This window comes from Anolis carolinensis, chromosome 1, assembly GCF_035594765.1.
Source record: "Anolis carolinensis isolate JA03-04 chromosome 1, rAnoCar3.1.pri, whole genome shotgun sequence".
Taxonomy (NCBI): domain Eukaryota; kingdom Metazoa; phylum Chordata; class Lepidosauria; order Squamata; family Dactyloidae; genus Anolis; species Anolis carolinensis.
The window spans coordinates 277,591,144-277,612,244 of record NC_085841.1 but is presented as its reverse complement, the minus strand read 5'-3'; the positions used below and the strand labels follow the sequence as shown (position 1 = coordinate 277,612,244).

The following is a 21,101-nucleotide window of genomic DNA, read 5'->3' as shown; positions in this document are numbered from 1 at the left end:
ATCTTTTAACAATTAGATACTTGGCATAAAGAAGGGCTAGTTTGTCAAACAGAATTTTATTTCATTCAAATGAAATAAAATCTAATTTTACTGTCTAGTTTCTACTCAGTATGAAGCTCTGCACTAGTCACCTTTGTCGTGCGTAAAAATTGATGCTCAGGCTTTTAAAGTAATTGTCATGTTCTGTCGCTTTTGTTTACTGTTGGAATGTTTTAATTTACTGTTAATTTCTGTGCATGTAATGTTATGCTATGTTGTGTTCGGGCTTGTCCCTGTGTAAGCCGCCCGAGTCCCTTCGAGGAGATGGTGGCGGGATATAAGAATAAAGTTGTTGTTGTTGTTATTATTATTATTATTATTAGGCCATTAAATCTATTTGAATTAATCACATATAAAAAACACTAGTGTAGTGTATCAATCTGAGAAAAACTAAAGTACAAAAGCAACAATAAAAGCATGGTTACAACTTTACCTTATCAATTTTTTTTATTTCTGGAGTTGGCTTTTATTCTGCCTCTTTTTTTGATACGACCACACATTAATATTTTAAGTATTATATATATGACAAATCAGAGTAACAAACTTCACTTGCCTTTTTGTCTTCAGGACTCAGCTGGTTCATAAGCATATTGACATTGTCTGTGTTCCAATCCCAAGAATTACTGGTGAAATATTCTAGTAACATCATAACCTTGTGAAGACGTGTTATTGTTTTCATCATCCTATAGCCCAGAGAAAGAAGTTATTCAGGAAAATCACATAAAAAACTACACAAGTAAACTGCCCAGATACCAATGCATGTTCCACTAATTTGTCTATTAGACCAAAGCATTCCATTGAATAAAATTGAATATTTCTGCATAGCACATATTTTGAGATAAACTCAACTACATGCTTATACATTATTGTAAAATTACACCTTACATATGTACTTAAAGATATTTAATATGAGGAATGATGAAAGAGTAAGGAGGGAAGAAGAGGAGCCATATGTCTTATTTTTCATGGCAAAGGTCAAAAACCAATTAAGAAACTTTATCCTTTTGCATAATTGGTTAGATCAAACACAACCCCACCCCCTTTTTATAAGATAAGCATTATGCTCTTTCTCTCAGCTCTTGAAAACTTATTTCTGGGGATAGTTTCATCAAATAGCAGCTCCTTTGCAAAAGAAAGTGCTCAGCATTGCACATGCTTTACATAAAAGAAACCCAACTAATGAGCATATGCCCCTTTCTCTATTGCCATATATACTCGACTCTAAATTAATCTCATGGAAAAATCAAGAGCAGGTTTTGAGCCCAGTATTTTAGAATATGCTAAGATCAGTGGATAAGTTGAGGGTGAAAAGGTAACAAAGGATGTAAAGGACAAGGCAAAGGAAAACAATGTTAAGGAATTTACAAAATTCTGGCAAATTTAACTGCTCTTGTTCAATCTAAATAAGCTGGACGGATAACAAAACGAAATTGTGGCTGCACAATTTGTGGGTTTTGAACTGCTTGCATGTGCATTTCTTGCAAAGTGAGCTGAGAGTGATCTGCACAGGGGAGAAGGAAGGAGAAAGCTGAAACTGCTGAAAAGGCCATAGATCCCGTCTCTATTCCCCAGAAGTAAGAGATTACAAAGCATTGACCAAAAAGGGACTTGTGAACATGGCAATCAATAACTCTGCTACCCAAAAGCAGGAGACTGTGAAGCACTGTTGAAAAAGAAGGTTCCTCTGCTTCTGGGGAGGAGAGATGTGTCCACTCCAGGGCCTTTTTGGATTTTTCATTTCTTCTCCCTCGAGCTGGAAGGGACAGTTTTGACTTCTACAGAAGCAACTCTGACCCATAAAGAAAATCTTCTAGGTTTGCAAGGTCAATTTTAGACTAATACTTGACCAAATGCTTTTACTAATAATTATAGTCGAGTATATACGATATTCTACAGACAAAAGAGGAATGTAGATGTCTTTTTTCCAAGGTCATAATTCGTTGTACTGACTGGTGAAATGCATTGTATGAATGCATATGATTACTACTAATATACAGAAATATTCTATCAACATTAATTGCCTAGCTGTGGCAATAACTTGCCAAAATACATTGAAGTTAACATTAGGACCAAACTGGAAAGCAGCTTACATGAATACAATGTATGAGTGTAAGGATTTGATTCCTATAAATGTCAATATTTCTGACCTAGGCCAGAAAAAGGGACTTCAGTCCAACATATTGAGACAGTTTTCTCCTTTTAGATCTCTGTGGCATTACCCCTGCCCTCCTAACAGGTTGCATATTGACAGTGCAAAAAGGTTGCAGAACAGAGGTTTTTCCCCCTCACCCACTAGCCCTGAATATGTTCCCCATAGGCTCTTTCTCTGAAGGAAGGAAAGTCCATGGACATATCTGGGCTAGCATCTTTGCCCCTTGAAGAGTGAGCCATCTGTGAGAGGAAATTCACACTTGGGGGGGGGGGGTCTCACTGAAGAATACGAGGAAGATGGAGAGCCTTCTTGCCGCTGTTGTTGTGTTAAGCCTCTTGTGAAGCAAAGAGGAAAGAAAAGCATGGCCTACAGGATGTGAGGAAGGAATGAAAACTAGCCTAATCAGGGGTTGCACCGACAAGGTGTTCCACAAAGCTCTGCATCACTCCTGCCTATCAGGGCAAGAAAAAGGAACAATCTAATTCAGGAGGTTCTGCCTTTCATTGCTGGGAAATAAGTCTTGCTGTAAACAGTGTAACAGCATCTGACTGTAATGGAACAGATCAGAATAAGCAGTTATGTTAAACATTCATTCCCAGTCTGATCCTTATGATCAATGAGACAGATAATAAAGAGTAGTGACAATGAGAAGTATAGCGAAGAATATGAAACAAAGCCAGCAATGACTGCTTTGGAAAGTTTTTAAGTAGAGATAATGGTCATTTCACTATATGGGCCAGTATGACCAAATTCCATTATGTATATATATGTGTGTGTGTGTGTGTGTGTGTGTGTGCATGTGTGTGTGAAAGAGAGCATGTGCATAGTAATAGTCAAAAGAGATATACAGTAACTAGCTACAAGCAAGCCAGTACAAGGTAATTAAAGAGGATTGTTCTAAGAGGATGTTAGCACATCACAGTACATCTAAGAACCTGAGCAGCATGTTAGCTACATCAAGGGAAAATGTATTTCTCACCCATATTAAGAAGAGCTTAGCCAAAACTCTTTTCCCCAAAACATTCAAAAGCACAAAAAATCAGAAGAACAGAAAAAGAAAATACTGAACGTAAGTATTTTAACAGTGGATAAAGGCATTGAATTTTTTAAATACAGTTGAATGTGTAGAAAAATATGATGAATAGAGTTACTCCCTTTCTAAATAAACTACTTTTAGTTTTAGTTATCTGGCTATATTTTCAGGAAGGAGTAATCAAGAGTAATACTTTCAAGTTAGAAGTATTTCTGCCACAAGATACATGCTACTGAATTGAGCAAGCTAAATTTTGCACAGTTGTAGTTGTTTTAAGATCACACATTACAGATTTCCCAACATTAGTGAAGAGCCAAGATATACAAGGTGTTGCGCAAAAAAATTATAATATATACACACTGACATATTGCACTGCCAAAGCAACTCAAGCCAGAACTTTGCTGTTATGGTTGCCTTAGTCCTACACCCATTTCTGTGAAATCTACATATGGAGTATAGGATGAATTCATCATTCAGTTCGAATATTCAGTATAGGAAATACCTGCCTTTTTCTTAATTACATTTTCTTCACTGATTCTAGATTCATGAACAAGTAGTCACTCTAGCATTCAAATGAACTCTTTCAGATACTGGGATGTGGAAACAGATCAACAAGGACTAGTGTCTGAATAGCATTTCAAAACACTTTAAAGTGATTGTCAAGTGAGAGTTAGGGGCATTTGGGCTTCACTTCAAGAAGTCTTCGTCTTGACTGGTCATAAAAGAGCTACTTGCATCAATTTGGAATTCTAATCACAACCTACATAACAACACTATGTTACATCTTAAAAAGAAGATGTAGATTTTATCATGTTTGAATGGATGACTAATATTTTGTCCTACATGTGTAGGGAGCCCCATTCCCAAAATCTATTGCCTTATTCTGTAGTGGCCCACTTTGCTGTCAATGATAGACGTGAATGTTATATTAGAGGAAATTACAATAATTTGGCATGGATAACTACAATCAGTAAAAGGTTTCTGCCAATAAGGATAAACATGAGCTTTATAAATTCCTTCTCTCAATCACTCCTTACAACGTTGGATGCTTACCGGCTTATAAATCTGTTAGCCAATCTTATTATTTTGGTTTAGCAAGAACAGTAGTAGTATCAGGACTGGACAAATTAAAATGTTCTCTGTTTAGCAAGACTGCCTGATGTTTTACCAAGTATAGCAAACAGCAGGCATACACTAGCAGAAGTTAAAAGTTTCTAAATTTGAATGTTAGTTAGTATGAACTTTGGTAATATGCTATAAAGCAGCAGCAAAGGTTTTCCATGACTTTATACATAGCATGGTCAGTTTGAGGGACACAAATATGGAAGGCAGGGAAAATATGTAGCTTTATCAAAGACAAAGATATAAATATTTGTCCTTGCTTCCAATCTGTACCAACATAGAAATAAAGGAAACTGTCTAAATCAAGTTTTACACAAGAGTAAGTTTTGTGCATGCTGACTGAATTAACTTCAGTTACCTAGTAAGATAATGCTGATACTGCAATGGCAACTGTCAAGTCTGATAAGAGTTCTTAATGCAAAAACCATACTAAAGCATTATGTAAAAACCCCAAATCAAGAAATAGTATTTCCTTTTTTTCCCTCAATGCTGTTAACTACGGAAACAGAATTAAGAGATCTCTTCCATCTCCTTGGATATAAGTGGTGGCGATTTTGTGAAATCAGTTCTGTAAAAGAAAGTTTGAAAACTGCCATTTTTTTAAAAAAAGCTTTAAAATTGCAGGAGCAAAATAATTATGTAATTTGGGTGAGTTAAAGGAGACCTTATGTCCGCTTAAGAATTTAGCCAGAAGAATTATAAGCCAAATGATGGTTGAATACAATGCACTGTAAGTGACATGTGTTATTTTTTTAAATGTATCTCTTCTACTCCCTTCCCTTTTCCACCCATTTCGGCTTATAATTTCAATAACAGTGCTAGAGTAGAATTATTCAAAGAGCTTAGTCATTGGTTGCAGTTGCTAGATTCACTTTAACAAAGTAAACCTTAAGCAACTTCTAAGGTCCAAGAAATAACCAGCTCTTTTACTGTTATTGTTGATTCTTCTATTAGAAAAGCTCATGCCATTGATCTACATCACCAACAAGCTTCCATCACCTTTCTAGCAAAGAATTCGCCCTTTCTTTCTTACCACGGTTTCTGACCTGTCAACCTGAGAACAACATCGCACAACAACGCAGGAAGTATGTGACCGACTGTAGTCCAATAATGATGGATAAGTGGGCTGGACTGCAATTTAATATTGGGACGCCTTACTGCTTGTTCTAAAGGATTCTTCTTGAAAATCAAATTTATGTAACACTCTGTAGAAAAATAAGGGTCAAAATGTTTTGAATAGCTCTTATTTAAAGAATGAATTCACAATAGGTAGCAAATTCAGTCAGCCCTAGACATCTTGACACTTCAGTGACAGCACAATAACCATACTGCACCATTTTCCAGAACACTTGATTCAGACATCTCCTCTGACTGAATGGTTCGTTCAATCACAATTGCAAACAAAGAAAAAAAATTAGTTAATGTATTCATTGTGTAAACATGGGTTTGCAAAAAGCCAAAGGGACACAACACAGAGCTAGTCACCATTACCTTGGGCTTCTTCCTGTAATCCTGAGGTAGGTATCATACAGGAATGCTGGGGCCTTATGGCTTACAGCAATCCAGTAGTGATATAAAAGGTGATTGGAGGTTAGATTTACATTGGGCCGTCTGAAGGCCTGTTCGAGAGGATTCCTCTTGAAAGTGGATATTACATGGTATTCTAAGAAAAAAAAGTTGTGGAACAGCTTTGATAATAACCATGTAAATGTAATGGACTTCCACGGACATCACAACAAACATCACAACATTCACTGAATTACAGCATATATTTCTGACAAATCTTTCAATAACAAGTCATGCTAAATTCTGTTCAACTGCTGGATTGAAAATTTGTGAAGACTCTTACAACCTGTTTTGTACTTTGAACTGCAACTAACTTTACTTACTTTTCTTTGTTCTTCCTTACTTATTAAAACTCTGTAAACAGAGTTCCATAACTGGACACTCATTAAAACCTATGTAGCAAATCCCTAGTTCATTTTACAGTTTTACACAATTATATCTCAGATATTCAAGTTAAATTTGTTCATTAAAATGTATTTTGGATTCTCAATTTGAATGTTCTGACCTAGCCTTTTACTTCCTTAACCCTTACTTCTTCCAAAATAAATTGTTACATTTTACTGTAAATGGAAGTCATAGAGCAAAACAGGAAAAATACACTGTGTCCCAAAAAGTGTATATACCCTTCCAGAGCTAGTAATAGTTATGGTAATTAATTGAAGGCTAATATATTTATATCAAAGAATAAATGTTAGATTAATGATTAAATCAGAGTTATAGATTCCATCTTGAATTACAATTTTATGTAAGATGTTTAAATTGTCATCCCTGCACAGTAATGCACTGTTTGCATTGTCATAGCATAGTTATAAATCTCCCTTAAAAATTTTTCTGGTAATTTTCCAACACAGCTCTACTCTCGGAATCTTTAATCCTATTAAAAGTGTGTGCATTTTTTGGAAAAACTTTTAACATTCCAAAACTATAAACTGTTAAGGATATGTACAGTTCTTGCGTGCATCCTGTGTATAATTTACCCAAACAAAAGTAGCTAATACACAGTCCCATACCCAAACAAAAGTAGCTAATACACAGTCCCATACTTGGTAAAAATGAATAAAACTAAATACATGTTATAGCTACAAAGATTTTTTTTAAAAAACTATTACAAATATAGCTATAGACAAGGAAGAAAAATAAAGAATGTTGCAACATGGAAAAAGGTATGGGGCAGTACTTAAAAAATAATGAACTGATGTGGAAATAGGATGAAGTAAATATAAAATTGGAAATGTGAAAAAGAAATAAAAGTGAACAAATTACTAATTTCAGCATCTTTTACAGAATTCTCCTCCTGCACTTTGTCCTGTTCAAGAAATCTTATGGTTTTGTTCAATCTTCTAGAATCAACATGTATTTCCTATGCTGTGTAAACCAAGTGTGTAACTTATACTAAAAAGATGCTTTCTAATGCGGTCTCTTTTCCACTAGAAAGAAATCAGAACTCTGTGCACATTATGCAAATCCACTTAATGTGCATGACAGGAATTATTTTGCATTGTTTACATTTTATTTATGTTACACTAAGTTTAACTATATTGGATCATTTCCTCTTCTCACCTACTCGGAGTTAGGAGATAGGAATACTCACAACACTGTGGATCTGCCTCTTGACTACTAGAAATGTTGGGAATCAGCCCTCTGCCTTCTTTGTTTTGCATTAACACCACATTGAAGAACATCTTTAAACTGGTAATTTTAAAAGAAAAGCTTCTGCACTTCTCATGTACTCTTGTGTACACACAGCTAACTAAAAGCTATTTTGTACTATATTTCCAGTTACTTCTGCAATTATTTTAAAATAGTTTTGTAAAAAATGTTTAGAACAATTGCTTTGAAAAAGAAAAAATGTTTTTCTCCATCTCAAATGTGCAATGCTATTAAAATGGCCCAATACATGTATAATATGTATTTAGCAAATGATTCTTTTCATTACACTACTAAAAGTGTATTGAATAATAATAATAATTACAGGGAGCGTTCAACGCCTCTGTTTAAGGAGCTCCATTGGCTGCCATTTATTTTCCGGGCCCAATTCAAGGTGGAGGTTATCACCTACAAAGCCCTAAACGGTTTGGGACCCACCTACCTTAGAGACCGCATATCCCCCTATGAACCCACACGTTCTCTTCGCTCATCGGGGGAGGCCCTCCTCTCGCTTCCACCACCCTCGCAGTCGCGGTTGGTGGGGACGAGAGAGAGGGCCTTCTCCGTCATGGCCCTCTGGCTTTGGAACTCGTTCCCCAGGGAGATCAGGCAGGCCCCCACCCTCCTCTCCTTCCGGAAGAGCCTAAAAACCTGGCTCTTCCAAAAGGCCTTCGATGATTAATTGTTGTAGGTTTGATTTATCTGCCCACTCAACAATAGCTCCATTGGTGATGCCTTGCCAGTATTATATTGCGCTTTATTGACTATTTTAGGTATGAAACTACCTCTACCCGATTTTGAAATATTCTGCACTTTTGGCCCAGATCCATGTATTAGTCTCCTGTTTTTAACATTTTATTCTGTATGTTGATTTTTATGACTATTTTATTGATGCTGATATTTTATTGTTGGGATATTTGTTTTATTGTTTTGTTGTTGTTGTTGTTTCATTGTTGTGTTGGGCAAGGCCCCATGTAAGCCTCCCCGAGTCCCTTCGGGGAGATGGGGCGGGGTATAAGAATAAAGTTATTATTATTATTATTATTATTATTATTACTGTTTAAGGAAAGAACAGAAAGCTCATTTACTTTCTAAATTGTTTGTATTTAGGAAGCAATGAGATATAGCAAAGTTGAGAAGAACTGGTGCTATTTCAAGCAGTTTTAATCTGAATGGAATCTAACGGGATAGATGTTTATAAAGATTAAAGCTAAACTATTTTAGAAACTGTAATAATTCTATTATGTATGACAAAAAGACATACCAACTTCACCCCAATGGAAGGGATTGGTGCCACCTGTTGTACAATTGTATACCATGATATTTCTTGGTCTGGAAAACAAAAAAATTCCATATTACCTTTCCTTCAAGCACAAATAGGCAAACAAAAAAGCAAGACAACGAAAATTATAGCATAGATAGTAATGATAATAAATCAATGGCCAATCTTAAAAGTAACTATAGATCTGATGTTTACAAAATGACTCTAGCATCCACTGGAGGGCAAAATAGAAAAATGCATCTAATATATATATCCAATATATATTAGATATATTAGTAAACATGTCCTAAATGTTTTATTTATATATTTAAATGTCTATATTTGTTATTTTTGAGTTGTTTGATAAGTACACCTGATGTTGTTCATTTTATTGTTTATGATTTGATCAGTCTTATGTTTTCTAATGTATGATTGGCATTTTGCCATTATGTTATAAACCGCTTTGAGTCCCCCCAGGGGTGAGAAAAGCGATATATAAATGCAGTAAATAAATAAATAAAAAATAAAAATGTAACCAAAATACTGCTTTGAACAGATCAGAGAACAAAAGGAAGAAGCAGAGAATATTATCCTCTTTCCTTTCTGGGCAAGACCTGAAGACCTGTTTATGGTAAAGCAGTCCTCATCACTTGTGCTTCCTCTTGCATTGAAGCTCTAGGTTTAGAATATATCTGGGAGTACTTCTCAAAATTTAAGACCCAATGATGGGTTTCTGTTGGCAAAATAGTGGGATCCAGCAAAACTAAAGAAAACTAAAACCACTTCCACTGCAGCCTTCTATGTACCCTCATAGTCCAACTGTACAGAACTGGGAAAATCCCTTAGATGTCGTTTTTAGGCATAGAAAACTGAGGTAGAAAAGGGAGGGAAAGAAAACCTCTACCTACAGAACACTGGCTATAACTCCAACAAACTGTCCAAATCTGGATTTTTTTTTCCATTTTGGTAGTATTTCTCAAATGAATGTGTCTAAGCCATTCTTATGTTAATTATTTTTCAAACTGATTATCAAAATGGTATTTACTAATTTACCATTTTTTTTTAATAATCAGCCTCTATATTACTTTCAATAAGTTTTGGAATTCTCTCCTTCCTGCCACATTTTTCTGTTTGGTTTTCCTTTGTGGTCTGTTGTGCTCTGAAATAGATGAAACAGGGCACTGAAGCTAAGTTACTCCCTAGTTTCTGGGGTGAACCATGCCAAGTTAGAAGTAGCATGAAGTTGTGGGTCCGTTAATGGTTGCTGTTACTCCTTCTAATACTCTGTCGTTGTCTGAAAGAACAGTGCATCACAGAAGGCTCATTAATAATACAAAGGTTTCTAAGGAAGGCTACCTACTGCCTATAAAACTCTTCTGAATTCTATTCAAGTGTTATATAGCTCAGTACATGGTCCTACATTTTGGGCTCAGAACAGTAGGTCATAATGATGTTGCCTGTCCAAGTGCCAGTGCACAGTGACTCTGATAGTGCAGCCTAGAATAGCAGAAACAAAATTTTACTTTCCTTATGTCCAGGAAAGCAAACACCACTGTCAAATGTAATTTAGGAAAATACACCTACAGTATAACATCATACGAGTGCTATTTTCAGAAATGGCATTGTCACCTGTTATACCTATTAACACCTGAATACCAAGCAGCAGCTATTGTTGTGTTGATGACTACATCTACTGGTATAAGATCTGCAACTGCATTGTTGGAAGCTCGCATCGTTCGAAGAATTCCTTTTCCTGCCTTGAAACAGAAGGCATAAAATAAGAACAGTAATTTAAACTCCTTCTGGTTTTCACAGAACATGTATTTTGTGTACATGCTACTTACAGCAATAAAAAGGCCACTGGGTCCATTGAAGTTATCAATCCATCCCTATAGGTAAACAAAGCATAATTAAATATTTACTGGGTCAATACCTATGAATAAAATTGTAGCAAGTTTCTAAACAACTAAATGTCAGAATATCTAATGTTGTATCCATATATAGCATCAGTTCTTGTTTCATTCCCAGCTAGGATTATAAATGTTGTTTGGGAAGAGAACAGATAACATCTAAGGTCATCATAAGCAAATCACAGGTTTACAGTTTCTTAGGTTGTTCCCATGGTCAAGAAGAATCAAGCAGAAGTGATCAGGAAGTGTCATTTCTTTAATCTTGTTGGACTAGGTTTTTCCAGAACCTCAGTAAACCAAGAACGACAGATTGAGCCACAATCTTTCTACACAAAATGCATACATGCTGTTTTGTTTCCTCGTACAAGGTAACATAGTAACACAAAAACAAGCAATTAGTTATTTTAAAAAGCAATTAACTATTTTGAATTAACTATTTTAAAAAGGTAGAAAGCCATTTTCAAACATCAATTCCTTAGCATAACTATAAGGCTATGCTAAGGAATTGATTGAAAGTACAGTAAAACACTTTCCCTACAAAAAACAAACTTTCAACATTTTTTAAAATTTGCAGTGTGTGAAAGCTTCCACAGCTTTTTCCAAGGATTTCTTTTTCTCAGATTAAATCTGTACTAGCCACACTTCCTTAAAAGAGCAAGCTGCTTTTCTCCTTCTTGGTTCCTTTCATAAGGAGAGGGACTACACAAGAGTTCTTTAGCAAACTGTGGGTTTCCAGTCTCATGTGTATATGCATGTACCCCCCCCACCCCAATATTCAAACATTCCCAGATATCTTTTTTTTCCTGAAAAAAGGTGGCGTACCTTTCCATGAGAATCAATTCATCCTTTATACAGGTTTTGAGCAACCTTGCACTTTCAGATATTTAAAAACCAAAAACAAAAAGTAGTGTGGGTCTTTTTCATTTTTAAACTATTTTGGCAGCCTTGAGTGGTTCCCAAATAATTCCCAGAGCAGGAAAATGAAGTCTGGACCCATTCTTCACCCAGATTTATATATTATTATGCAAGCTATGAATCCATTTGTGGAGAGATAAAACACATTTAAAATGTTTTAAAAATGTTTAAAAGCAATGCAATGCTTTTAAAATGTTTAAAGCTACGGACAATGCGATTGCTGTTGCCCGCTTTTGGTCCAAAACTATTTAGCTGTTTGTGATTCCTTTATTTTATCACTTTTAAACTTATTTATTATGCAATGCTTTTGACATGAACTAAATAAAGCTATGAATCTTCCTTTTTTAGCAACATAAGTCAGGATAATGAGCCAAAAGTAGAATCCTGTTTTGGGAGTAAAAAATCATGAACCCAGGTGCAGCCAAAATACTAAACAAGCAGCTGTGGGAGGAGTCAAGCTACAGAAAATTCTTCAGTACCCTTGCTTTCTTTTCTATGCAAACATATGCGCTGTCTAAGAATGTCAGCCACTCTGAACTTGAAAACAAATAGAAGTGCAGGTCAGTTTGGTTTATTTTGAGGGTGTTTTACAGTTGAGATTTCTTCCCTTAGTCTAACAGCAAAAACCTGCCTGAGAAAAACTGAAGTTTGTCTGAAGGTCATTTCTGTCCACCCTCATGAATGTTTTTGTTACACCTTCACTCTTTCTGTGTATGTATGCTTATGAGCCAAACGTCAATATGCTAAGAATCTGAAAAAGGCTTTCAATTTGCTCATTAGTCAGATATAAATCTAAGGTTACAATAATGAGAAGTGTTGTCACAAGGCATTTCAAAAGAGAAAACTCTAGACAAGTAAGTAAGTACACAGCCAACACATGTGATGGTATTAAGGAAAGCTTTATAAAACACTGCCATTGCTGAATCCAACCATAGTGCTTTCTTATGACTAACAGCTGCATCTTTTGCAAGAATGTCAGTGTACCTCAGGACAACAGGGACCTAAATTCATTTATATCTATACTTCAAAACAGAAAGCATACATTAACCAAGCTACATGCTATACTCTGCTTCGAATACATACAGCTGGAAACTCAGCAATACTTAGCAAACACTCAGAAAAAAAGGAAAGAAAAATTACTTACTGGGAAGGGCTCCTTCCAGCTGGCACCCACAATTGATGGCCTTATGATGGCTACATTTAATTTTGCACCTCCCTGTTGCACAATGTATTCTGCTAAGGCTTTTGTATACGTGTAAGTATTAGGCCTGTCTCCTAATAGCTTTGGTGTAATATCGTTCACTAGGTTGTCATCCATCCACCTAAAGAAATAACATATTTATCAATTCATGCCCAGCAGGTCTTTTTCAAATTAACCAATGTCCCACAAAATTTGTATGATAATGCCATAGATAAACAATGTTTTCAACAAAAAAGACAAACTAAAAAATTAAGGGAACATGGACAACCCCACCCCCACTGGCATAAATGAGATTTGCTTTTAAATCTTGGGACTTTCCTATCTCCTTTCTAGTCCTGCCAGATTCTGCACTTCCCCAAAGACACTCGGAAAGATCGGATAACCCTCCTGAACTGTGTGAACTATGTCACAGTGAGTGAGAAGAAATACTATAAATAAAGGAAGAGGCATCTTCTGCTTATGTAACTTGGATCCAATGTATAGTTTCAGGTCATTTTAAAGTAACGTGAAAAAGTCATTTTGAGCTGAGCAAAATTTCTCACTAAAATTTTGAAGGCAGAAATGTATAATGCTCAAGTATTATGTTAACATCTTAACTACACAAAGCAAAATAAATTTTACCAACACTAACAGCTATCCAGCTATGTACTATAAGAACATTAAAAAATCTACAAAAACTTGGGTTCCTCTGTTTGATCATTAGTAATTTTTCAGACATTACTTTATGACTGTGATTATTCTTATTCAGAAGGTTTAAACAGCTTTTTTATTCATAGGCATTGCTGAAAATACTTGTTTCTACTGTTCAGGACTTTGACACCTAATCCTCATTCTGGCTTTTGCTGCCACACCTCAAGCCACATAAGTACTAGCAAGTTTCCAACTATACAATTCTTTTAATAACCACTTTATTTCAGAGGAGGCAGTTCAAAAGTAGGATGTCTAAAACTAGGAAGGGAAATAGGAGCATGCAAAAAAGAACAGAAGCACACAACATCTATTAGCAAAAAGGAAGATAAACCACATAACTGTGTAAGATTCCTCTGCAGCACCCAAAGAACATTGTGTTCTAAGTCTTCATTTTTTGTTATTTAGGTTAAGGTAGAGTTTAAAGTGCAATTTACTGCTATTAGCAAGAATTTCAATCTGCTGGCAATCAAATCTTATGCTTATTCAAATACACCTTAATTTCCTTATGACTAACATTAGTCCCACTGAATCCTGGGAAATCAATCAGGGTTACTTTTTTGTAATGAGCATTTTGTGAAATCCTCATATTTTGAAACACAATAATTTAATGTATTGAAAAGTTTCATTTTGTCCCAAGATTAAAAAGCAAAAAATGCGATGGTGGTTTACCATAAAAGCCAACAAATAAAAAGTTTGATTTAATATTTCCAACTTTCAAAAATATGTTTTCTCCAACTCCTCTGTAATTTATGCAACTTAAGGTAAAATCTGCCTATTCAAAAGCAAAATGTCAATCAACAATGTATTGTTGTTGTGTTCCCTCAAGTCCAGAGCCGTAGCCAGAAAAAATGTGTGTGTGTGTGTGGGGGGGGGGGGGGGGGGTTAATCGAAACTTTTTTTTAGCGAATCATGAAGAGTAGTTCTGTAACACAAAATTTAAATAGTATGGTTCATTCAATGTTTTATATAGATTTAATTAAATCAATTTTCTATTTTAGTTGCAAAGTTGCAAACTGAAAATGACTGTTAACTGGTAATTTATAGTTATAAAACCACAAGGTCTGTTGGAAACACTTGAAAACTGTGTCAATACACTTTGACAGAAATCAGGCTCCATTGATAAACTTCAGTGGACACTCAAGAGTGCAAATCCAGTCAGTTTTTTTCACCCCATTGTGCTTCCTATGTATGTTTTCAAATGTTTAAGAGCTGAGAATGACCTGTTTATTTACATATATGTATCTATCTACACACTCTCTCTTTAAATTGGCATATCTAAAAATCAAGATAAATGAACCATACATATTATCACATTTTTAGAAACTACATAATATACTTTTAATCTGGTACCAAATTATTCAAAAATTACTTGATAGTTTAGGAGAAATTAAACTATAAACTTTTAGAGCAAGCACAAATTATCACAGTTGTTATATACCTAAAAACATCATAAAGTGTATGTAAACTAAGTTTTTCTTATGGAGTTTTTTGGGATTACAATACTCCAGATGGATGAGGTTTGGCACAAGACAAAAGAACAGCCCTAAAATACACTGTCAGGATATTTGCCATAATGAATGTAAGTAATATAACAAAGATTTATATTTAATCTGAGTGTGTATGGCTGAGAGAGAGTGGCTGCTCAACTTCTGTGTCTTTTAAGGGGTAACCTATGAGCCTGAACAAGCAGAACCTGAGAGCTCCTCTTAAACAAGGTAGAAAATAGCACACCCTGTGGCAGCAAAGCAAACAACCTCTTCCAGAAAGGGCCCAACATCCAGCCTTAGCATGAGGTGAAAATACAGGCCTGAAGGCCACAGCCTGGATTCCCACCCCAAACCAGGCAGCCGGCCACATAATGAAGATTTATACTTCTAATAGTGTGTCTGTGCCTTGTTCTGAAGCTAAGAGAGTATGACAGAACAGATTCCAGAACAAACCAGATCTGATGCCTTCTAGTTTGTTAGGCTATGAGCCAGACCAGGCAGAAACTAAGGACCTTTCAGATACAGGATAAGACCACACGCCCCCCTCCAAGATGGTCCCAGCCCAAAGGCCTAAAGCACATGAAGTCTGAACAAAACTGAGACCTTCAAATGAAGGCTTCCTAATATATTGGCAAAGGCTATAAAGCTGACCATGAGGCCTAAAACAAGATGGACACCTCACAATATACAGTGTTCCCTCACTTATCGCGGGGGTTACGTTCCAGAACCACCCACAAAGTGAAAATCCGCAAAGTAGGGACACTATATTTGTGTTGTTTAAAATCTCACTAGCAAGTAGTGTCTCTGTCCCCTCCTCGCCTCTCAAGCACATGCATGCCTTGTGAGGCAAAAAATAAAAGCTGCTTCCGCCTCCTTTTCTCTCACTTCGGCTTCTCCTGGAAAATTGGTGGAATTGCTGAAAACCCAGAAACGTTTCTAATACATTTGCTCCTTTCTGTTTAATTTGTTTCATAACATGTCATTACCAATCTTACATTCTAGATACCTGCTAATAATTTCTAAATGTTAGCATATGTATCCCATTTGATTCTAACTTTATTAAAAATACATTTCCAATGTTTATTTTGAACAAGTGAAAAAAAGATAATTTGGTACATACTCTAAACAATCTATTAACTTCTTAGGATCAACCGGTGGTGGATAAACAACTTCCTCAATGTGCTTCTGATTGCAATATGCATACGCTGTTGAAACATGGATAAATACATCTAGATTCTTCATTTTCTGGGCCAAGAAGAGAAGCTGCTGAGTTGCAATTACATTGAGCTGAACAGCATCTCTGTTGAAAGAAAAAAAGAATTAAATGAATCATAGAGACGACTTTAGGATACTACTGACTACATTCTTTCCACTCCCACAAGTGCAGCTTCTGGCAAACTTCCTTGCCAGCAAAGAAAATGCAAGAAAAGTATTTTTCTCTTAGTGAGTAACAGTGTTTTGGAATCAGAAACAGGGTTACATTACAACAGCAAGCTGGACAAATTCAGTGATAGTTTTTGTAAAGTACTGATGTATTACATCTGTGCAATCATGCTACTGTATGCAGTGGTGGCAAGAAATAAAAGGCCATCAATACAGCAAAAGAATAGTCTGCTTGACACTCACAACTCTAGGGAAATCTGAGGTTTTCCACCCATTACTGTGAAGCTGTCTGTAAAATATTCAAGAAGCACTTAGTACCATTAAAGTTAACGCTTGTTAAAACAGTTTTCCCCACGACTCCAAAAAGGAATGGGGAAAAGGGACAACCCTATTTAATTCAACTGTAGATCATTTATTAATACTATAATTGTTATACAGAATTTGTAGAGCTGTTTGAATTTTTTAGCTAGCTTCTGTGTTTCACCTATTTCAAAAAGAAACTTCAATTCTAAACTATTGAATGCCATGTAAGAATCAAATGAGTCTAATACTGCAGGCTGAGCTTTGTTTCTATTAGCAGATTGGATAACATTAAATAATCTCCTAACTGGATCAGAGATTTACCAATTACAAATGAAGTCAAACTGCCAGTCTACATCTAACCTCCTGTAACACTGCCTAATCTGTCAACCAGCAAAATAACTTAACGTCCTCATAGTGGAGCAAGATTTAACCTCCTCTAGATCCTTTTCTAGTTTTTAAATAAGTACAATACAATTGAATTGGCCTAAGGACCATTTTGGGTCCAGAAGACACCTTTTAAAAACTGGGTCTACTGGTCTAAAACATTATGAAAAGGCCGATACACATCCTAGACAATGTTGGAGGATATTTGGGGGCAAATTGAGGATTCTTCTGAGCAGGGTTTTCCCCAAGGTTTTTGAGAGAATAATGTGCCCCCACCCTCACAACCATAATGTAAATGGTTTAAGAAAGGAATCACATGACGGAGGAACAATCTTAATTGGAGCATGGTCTGGGTTAGTTATTTCAGTGTTCCTGCAGTCTTTCCAGCATGTCCAAACTGAAATACAGTCTAGTCATGAATAGGTGTCAAATATTTCTGAATATGTAGTATATGGACTCTTACGTTATCAAGAATTGGTTAGCTTGAACCGTTTTAGAAATGACCAAAAGGATAAAAATCTGAAGAATATCTACTAAAGTTTCTTTACAGAATCAGTGCCTTTTTTAAAGAAGGAAAAGAGTATTTTGTAAGATGTCAACTTGTTCACCATTGGGGGAAAAGAATAAGTCAAACATATTCTCATTACCATCAAAAACACAGACCCATTTCAAGGATCAAAAACATTTGAAATTGACATGTGTACTACACAAATATAAGTAATATCATATGGCAAAATATGTGGATGAAGGGTTAAAATTGTTTTATTTACTGTCCTGGAACTAACACCCTGTAGGGATATGGCAAAGATCTCAATGTTTGTAATCTTAATTTCAAACTCTCTGAGATAGAAGATCAGTAAGTATTTCAGCATTTAAACATTAAGGCACTACATGACAGTTTCAATATTAGGAACACTTGACCTATGGGGTTCTTAGTAGAGTCCTATTTAAACAGTAGGGTCTATAATAATGTTCTGAAGACTCTTTTAATCACAATCCCATATTTATCCAACTGGACTCTAGCAGTAAGAAAAAATCACTAATCAAAGCAAGTGAGCCAAATGTTATGACACTTTTTCTTTGAATATAAAGAAACTTGAAAACTGTTGATGTTAGTGAATAGATTCTTAAATTCAGACACTTGCTCAGATTGTACACAAATTGAGACTTGGGAAGCTTGGTGATTCTGGCATCTCACTCATTTTTTAAACTACACAACTAGAAAGACATACTATAGCTTTTACTCTAATACATTATACTGTAGCTGTAAAGGGTACCTGCCACCCCTTTTTACAGCCTCCTCTAGTTATACAAGAGGATCAAAAGAAAAAAAATTCAGAGTTCGAAAGCTGTGTGCAAATTCATCAAAATCACTCAGAACAAATTCACAACAGCTCTTGGTGTTTCTCATACAGCTGATCATTTCACAACGAAAACATCAGGGTTTCTGGGGGAAGAAATCATGAAAAATCTTTTTCTTACAAAAATACAATTTGTATTTTAAAAAATCCACATGGTTATCTGTAAATAGTGTTGCTCACATGGAAAACACATTTTTGTGCTAACCTCCCATAGGACCTTCACATCAAAATGTATTCTTTTGCACATAATAATTTCATAAAACACTTTGGGAAGTCTGAAACTGCCAAATTCTTGCTACTGTGCAAGAAAACCCATTTTCTAGTGAAGAAACAAAAAGGACTGAATATTCTTTCTATCCCTACCCACACAGTAAACTTAAAGGGTATTTACTTCAGATTTCTCCCCCTCGCTCTGATTTATCTCATCTACATGTAAGAATCTTGATACTGCCTCATGTTGGGAGTTGCCAAATTATCAGGCGAGGTAAGCATTCACAAAAGCAGACTGACCCTGTTTGAACATTGGGTTCTCATTAGCAACTAAATACTGTGCAAGGATTTGTCAAATGAAGCAAGCCACATATTTGTTCTAAGGAAAAATACAAGAGGAATAATGAATTAACTATCAGTTTGAGGCACCAAGTAAAGTTAAGCTTCTCACCTAGAATCAAGTAAAACACAATTATTTACAGTCTTGCTTAATTGTAATTTTTATGCTCAGATGTGCATAAAAGATCAGACTGGAGAAAATCTCGATTGGATCTAATAATACAGAATTATGCCAGCATATGAGAGAAATGGCTGGAACATAAAGATGCAAGGCAGGGGTGAAAAGGTTCAGTCCTGTACAGCATGAACAAGCCTAAATTCCAGAAATTACAGTGAGCCCTACAATTCAGTCGAAATAAGAGCTTGATTCTGGGGAACTTGACACTACAAAGTTATGACCAATATTTTCTTGAACCACCAAGATATATGCCACAGCCAAATTTTTCAATAGTAATTGTAAACTTTAGAAATAGGCATGTGTTTAATAATATGTCATACAAGTAAGCCATATTTCTATTTTCATAAGCCAGTACTTAAAATGACTTAGTCAAAGTGCCTAAATAATTTAAGAGATTGGACAACATATTCATAAACTAGATGTCTATTAACAAATATGCTTTACCTTTGGCAGACATAATCCCCAAGCACTGCACATTTATGTGTATATGTGCCTTCATGTCACCTATTAACTCTCTGAATTAAAACATTTTTAGGGAAGTTTTTTTTTAAGTTTCGCCAGTTCCTTCCCCTGAAATAAAGCCCCCAGTCCCATTGGTTGTCTCTAATCCAATGAGTCTGCTTAGTGTCCAAGATCAGACAGGATTTGGTTTCTTTAGAATATTTAGACTAACAATACCTAAAAGAGCACAAGAATGAAGAAATTGTGAATAAGTGTTCTTTTGTGACTATTTTCAAACTTGTGATTTCAAAACAAGCACACTCTTTGCACTCAAGTATCAAATTAGATTAATGAGTCTATAATTTCCTTTTCCTCAAACTTAAAAATATACACACTAGGTTTTTCTGTACTTAAGCAAGAGCTACAGACGTAAATATAAAACAGGCATTTTTATCTTACTAGGGTTTAACAAAAATAGTTCTTTCAAAAATACTAACATATATATGTATATATATATATTGTATACTCACCTTAGAATTTCATTGAATCTTATAGTAGCAGCACAGTGGAATATAATGTTAATGCAATTTATGAGGTTTTCTTTGTCTTCCTCACTAAGAGCCATTTCTAGTTCTGTAAGATCACTAGCAACTGCTATAATTTTTTCTTTAAATTCTGGCTGTTCATCTCTCAGTCTGTCAAAGAGCTGTAAACAATATTTAAAAAAATAAAAAGTCAAAATCTTGCTTGAAGGCATCTTACATTAGTTATATATCTATATGGTATTAAGCTTTTATTATGCTTTCACATTTCAGCTGTGATGAAAAAATATAATCTAAAATGAAACTTCCCAGTACAAGTCTGCAATGTGCAAACCACTTACAGTGGTTACAGTATTGAGTCAGGTACCGATTGTACAAGTTCTCCCACTTAAAAAGATGAGAGGCCTGTAATGGACATCATAGGTAGACCTCAACTATTTATTTATTTATTTATTATTCAAACTTATGAGAGACAACATGAGAAAACACATCCAAAAAATCACATTGTCTGATTTTTTTCATGAATTTATTTGCAAATTATGGTGGAAAATAAATATTTGGTCCATAACAAAAGTTCATCTCAATACTTTGTTATATATCCTTTATTGGCAATGACATAGGTCAAACGTTTTCTTTAAGTCCTCACAAGGTTGGCAAACACTGTTGCTAGTATGTTGGCCCATGCCTCCAGATCTCCTCAAGAGCAGTGATGTTTTGGAGCTGTCGCTGAGTAACACAGGCCTTCAACTCCCTCCAAAGGTTTTCTATAAGGTTGAGATCTGGAAACTGGCTAGGCCATACCAGGACCTTGAAATACTTCTTCCTTCCTTGCCCTGGCAGTGTGCTTGAGATCATTTTCTAACTGAAATACCCAGTCACGTTTCATCTTCAGTGCCCTTGCTGATGAAAGGAGGTTTGCACTCAAAATCTCACGGTA

The 21,101-nt window shown here is 35.5% G+C and overlaps 1 protein-coding gene across 4 annotated transcripts in view; it reads right to left on the bottom strand.

Annotated features, from left to right (window-relative positions):
* Window positions 1-21,101, bottom strand: part of far1 (fatty acyl-CoA reductase 1) — a 42,657-nt gene that overhangs the window by 6,361 nt on the left and 15,195 nt on the right. The window contains exons 3-10 of one of the 4 annotated variants that reach the window (XM_062967719.1): window positions 20,153-20,328; window positions 16,144-16,323; window positions 12,790-12,967; window positions 10,665-10,709; window positions 10,450-10,577; window positions 8,824-8,891; window positions 5,838-6,009; window positions 593-722 (exon numbers count right to left, since the gene is read on the bottom strand). In XM_062967719.1, the coding sequence (XP_062823789.1) occupies window positions 593-722; window positions 5,838-6,009; window positions 8,824-8,891; window positions 10,450-10,577; window positions 10,665-10,709; window positions 12,790-12,967; window positions 16,144-16,323; window positions 20,153-20,328 (1,077 nt within the window). Of the gene's footprint in view, window positions 1-592; window positions 723-5,379; window positions 5,552-5,837; window positions 6,010-8,823; window positions 8,892-10,449; window positions 10,578-10,664; window positions 10,710-12,789; window positions 12,968-16,143; window positions 16,324-20,152; window positions 20,329-21,101 lie in introns of all 4 variants that reach the window. The other 3 variants (XM_062967720.1, XM_062967721.1, XM_062967722.1) reach the window with 3 other exon arrangements.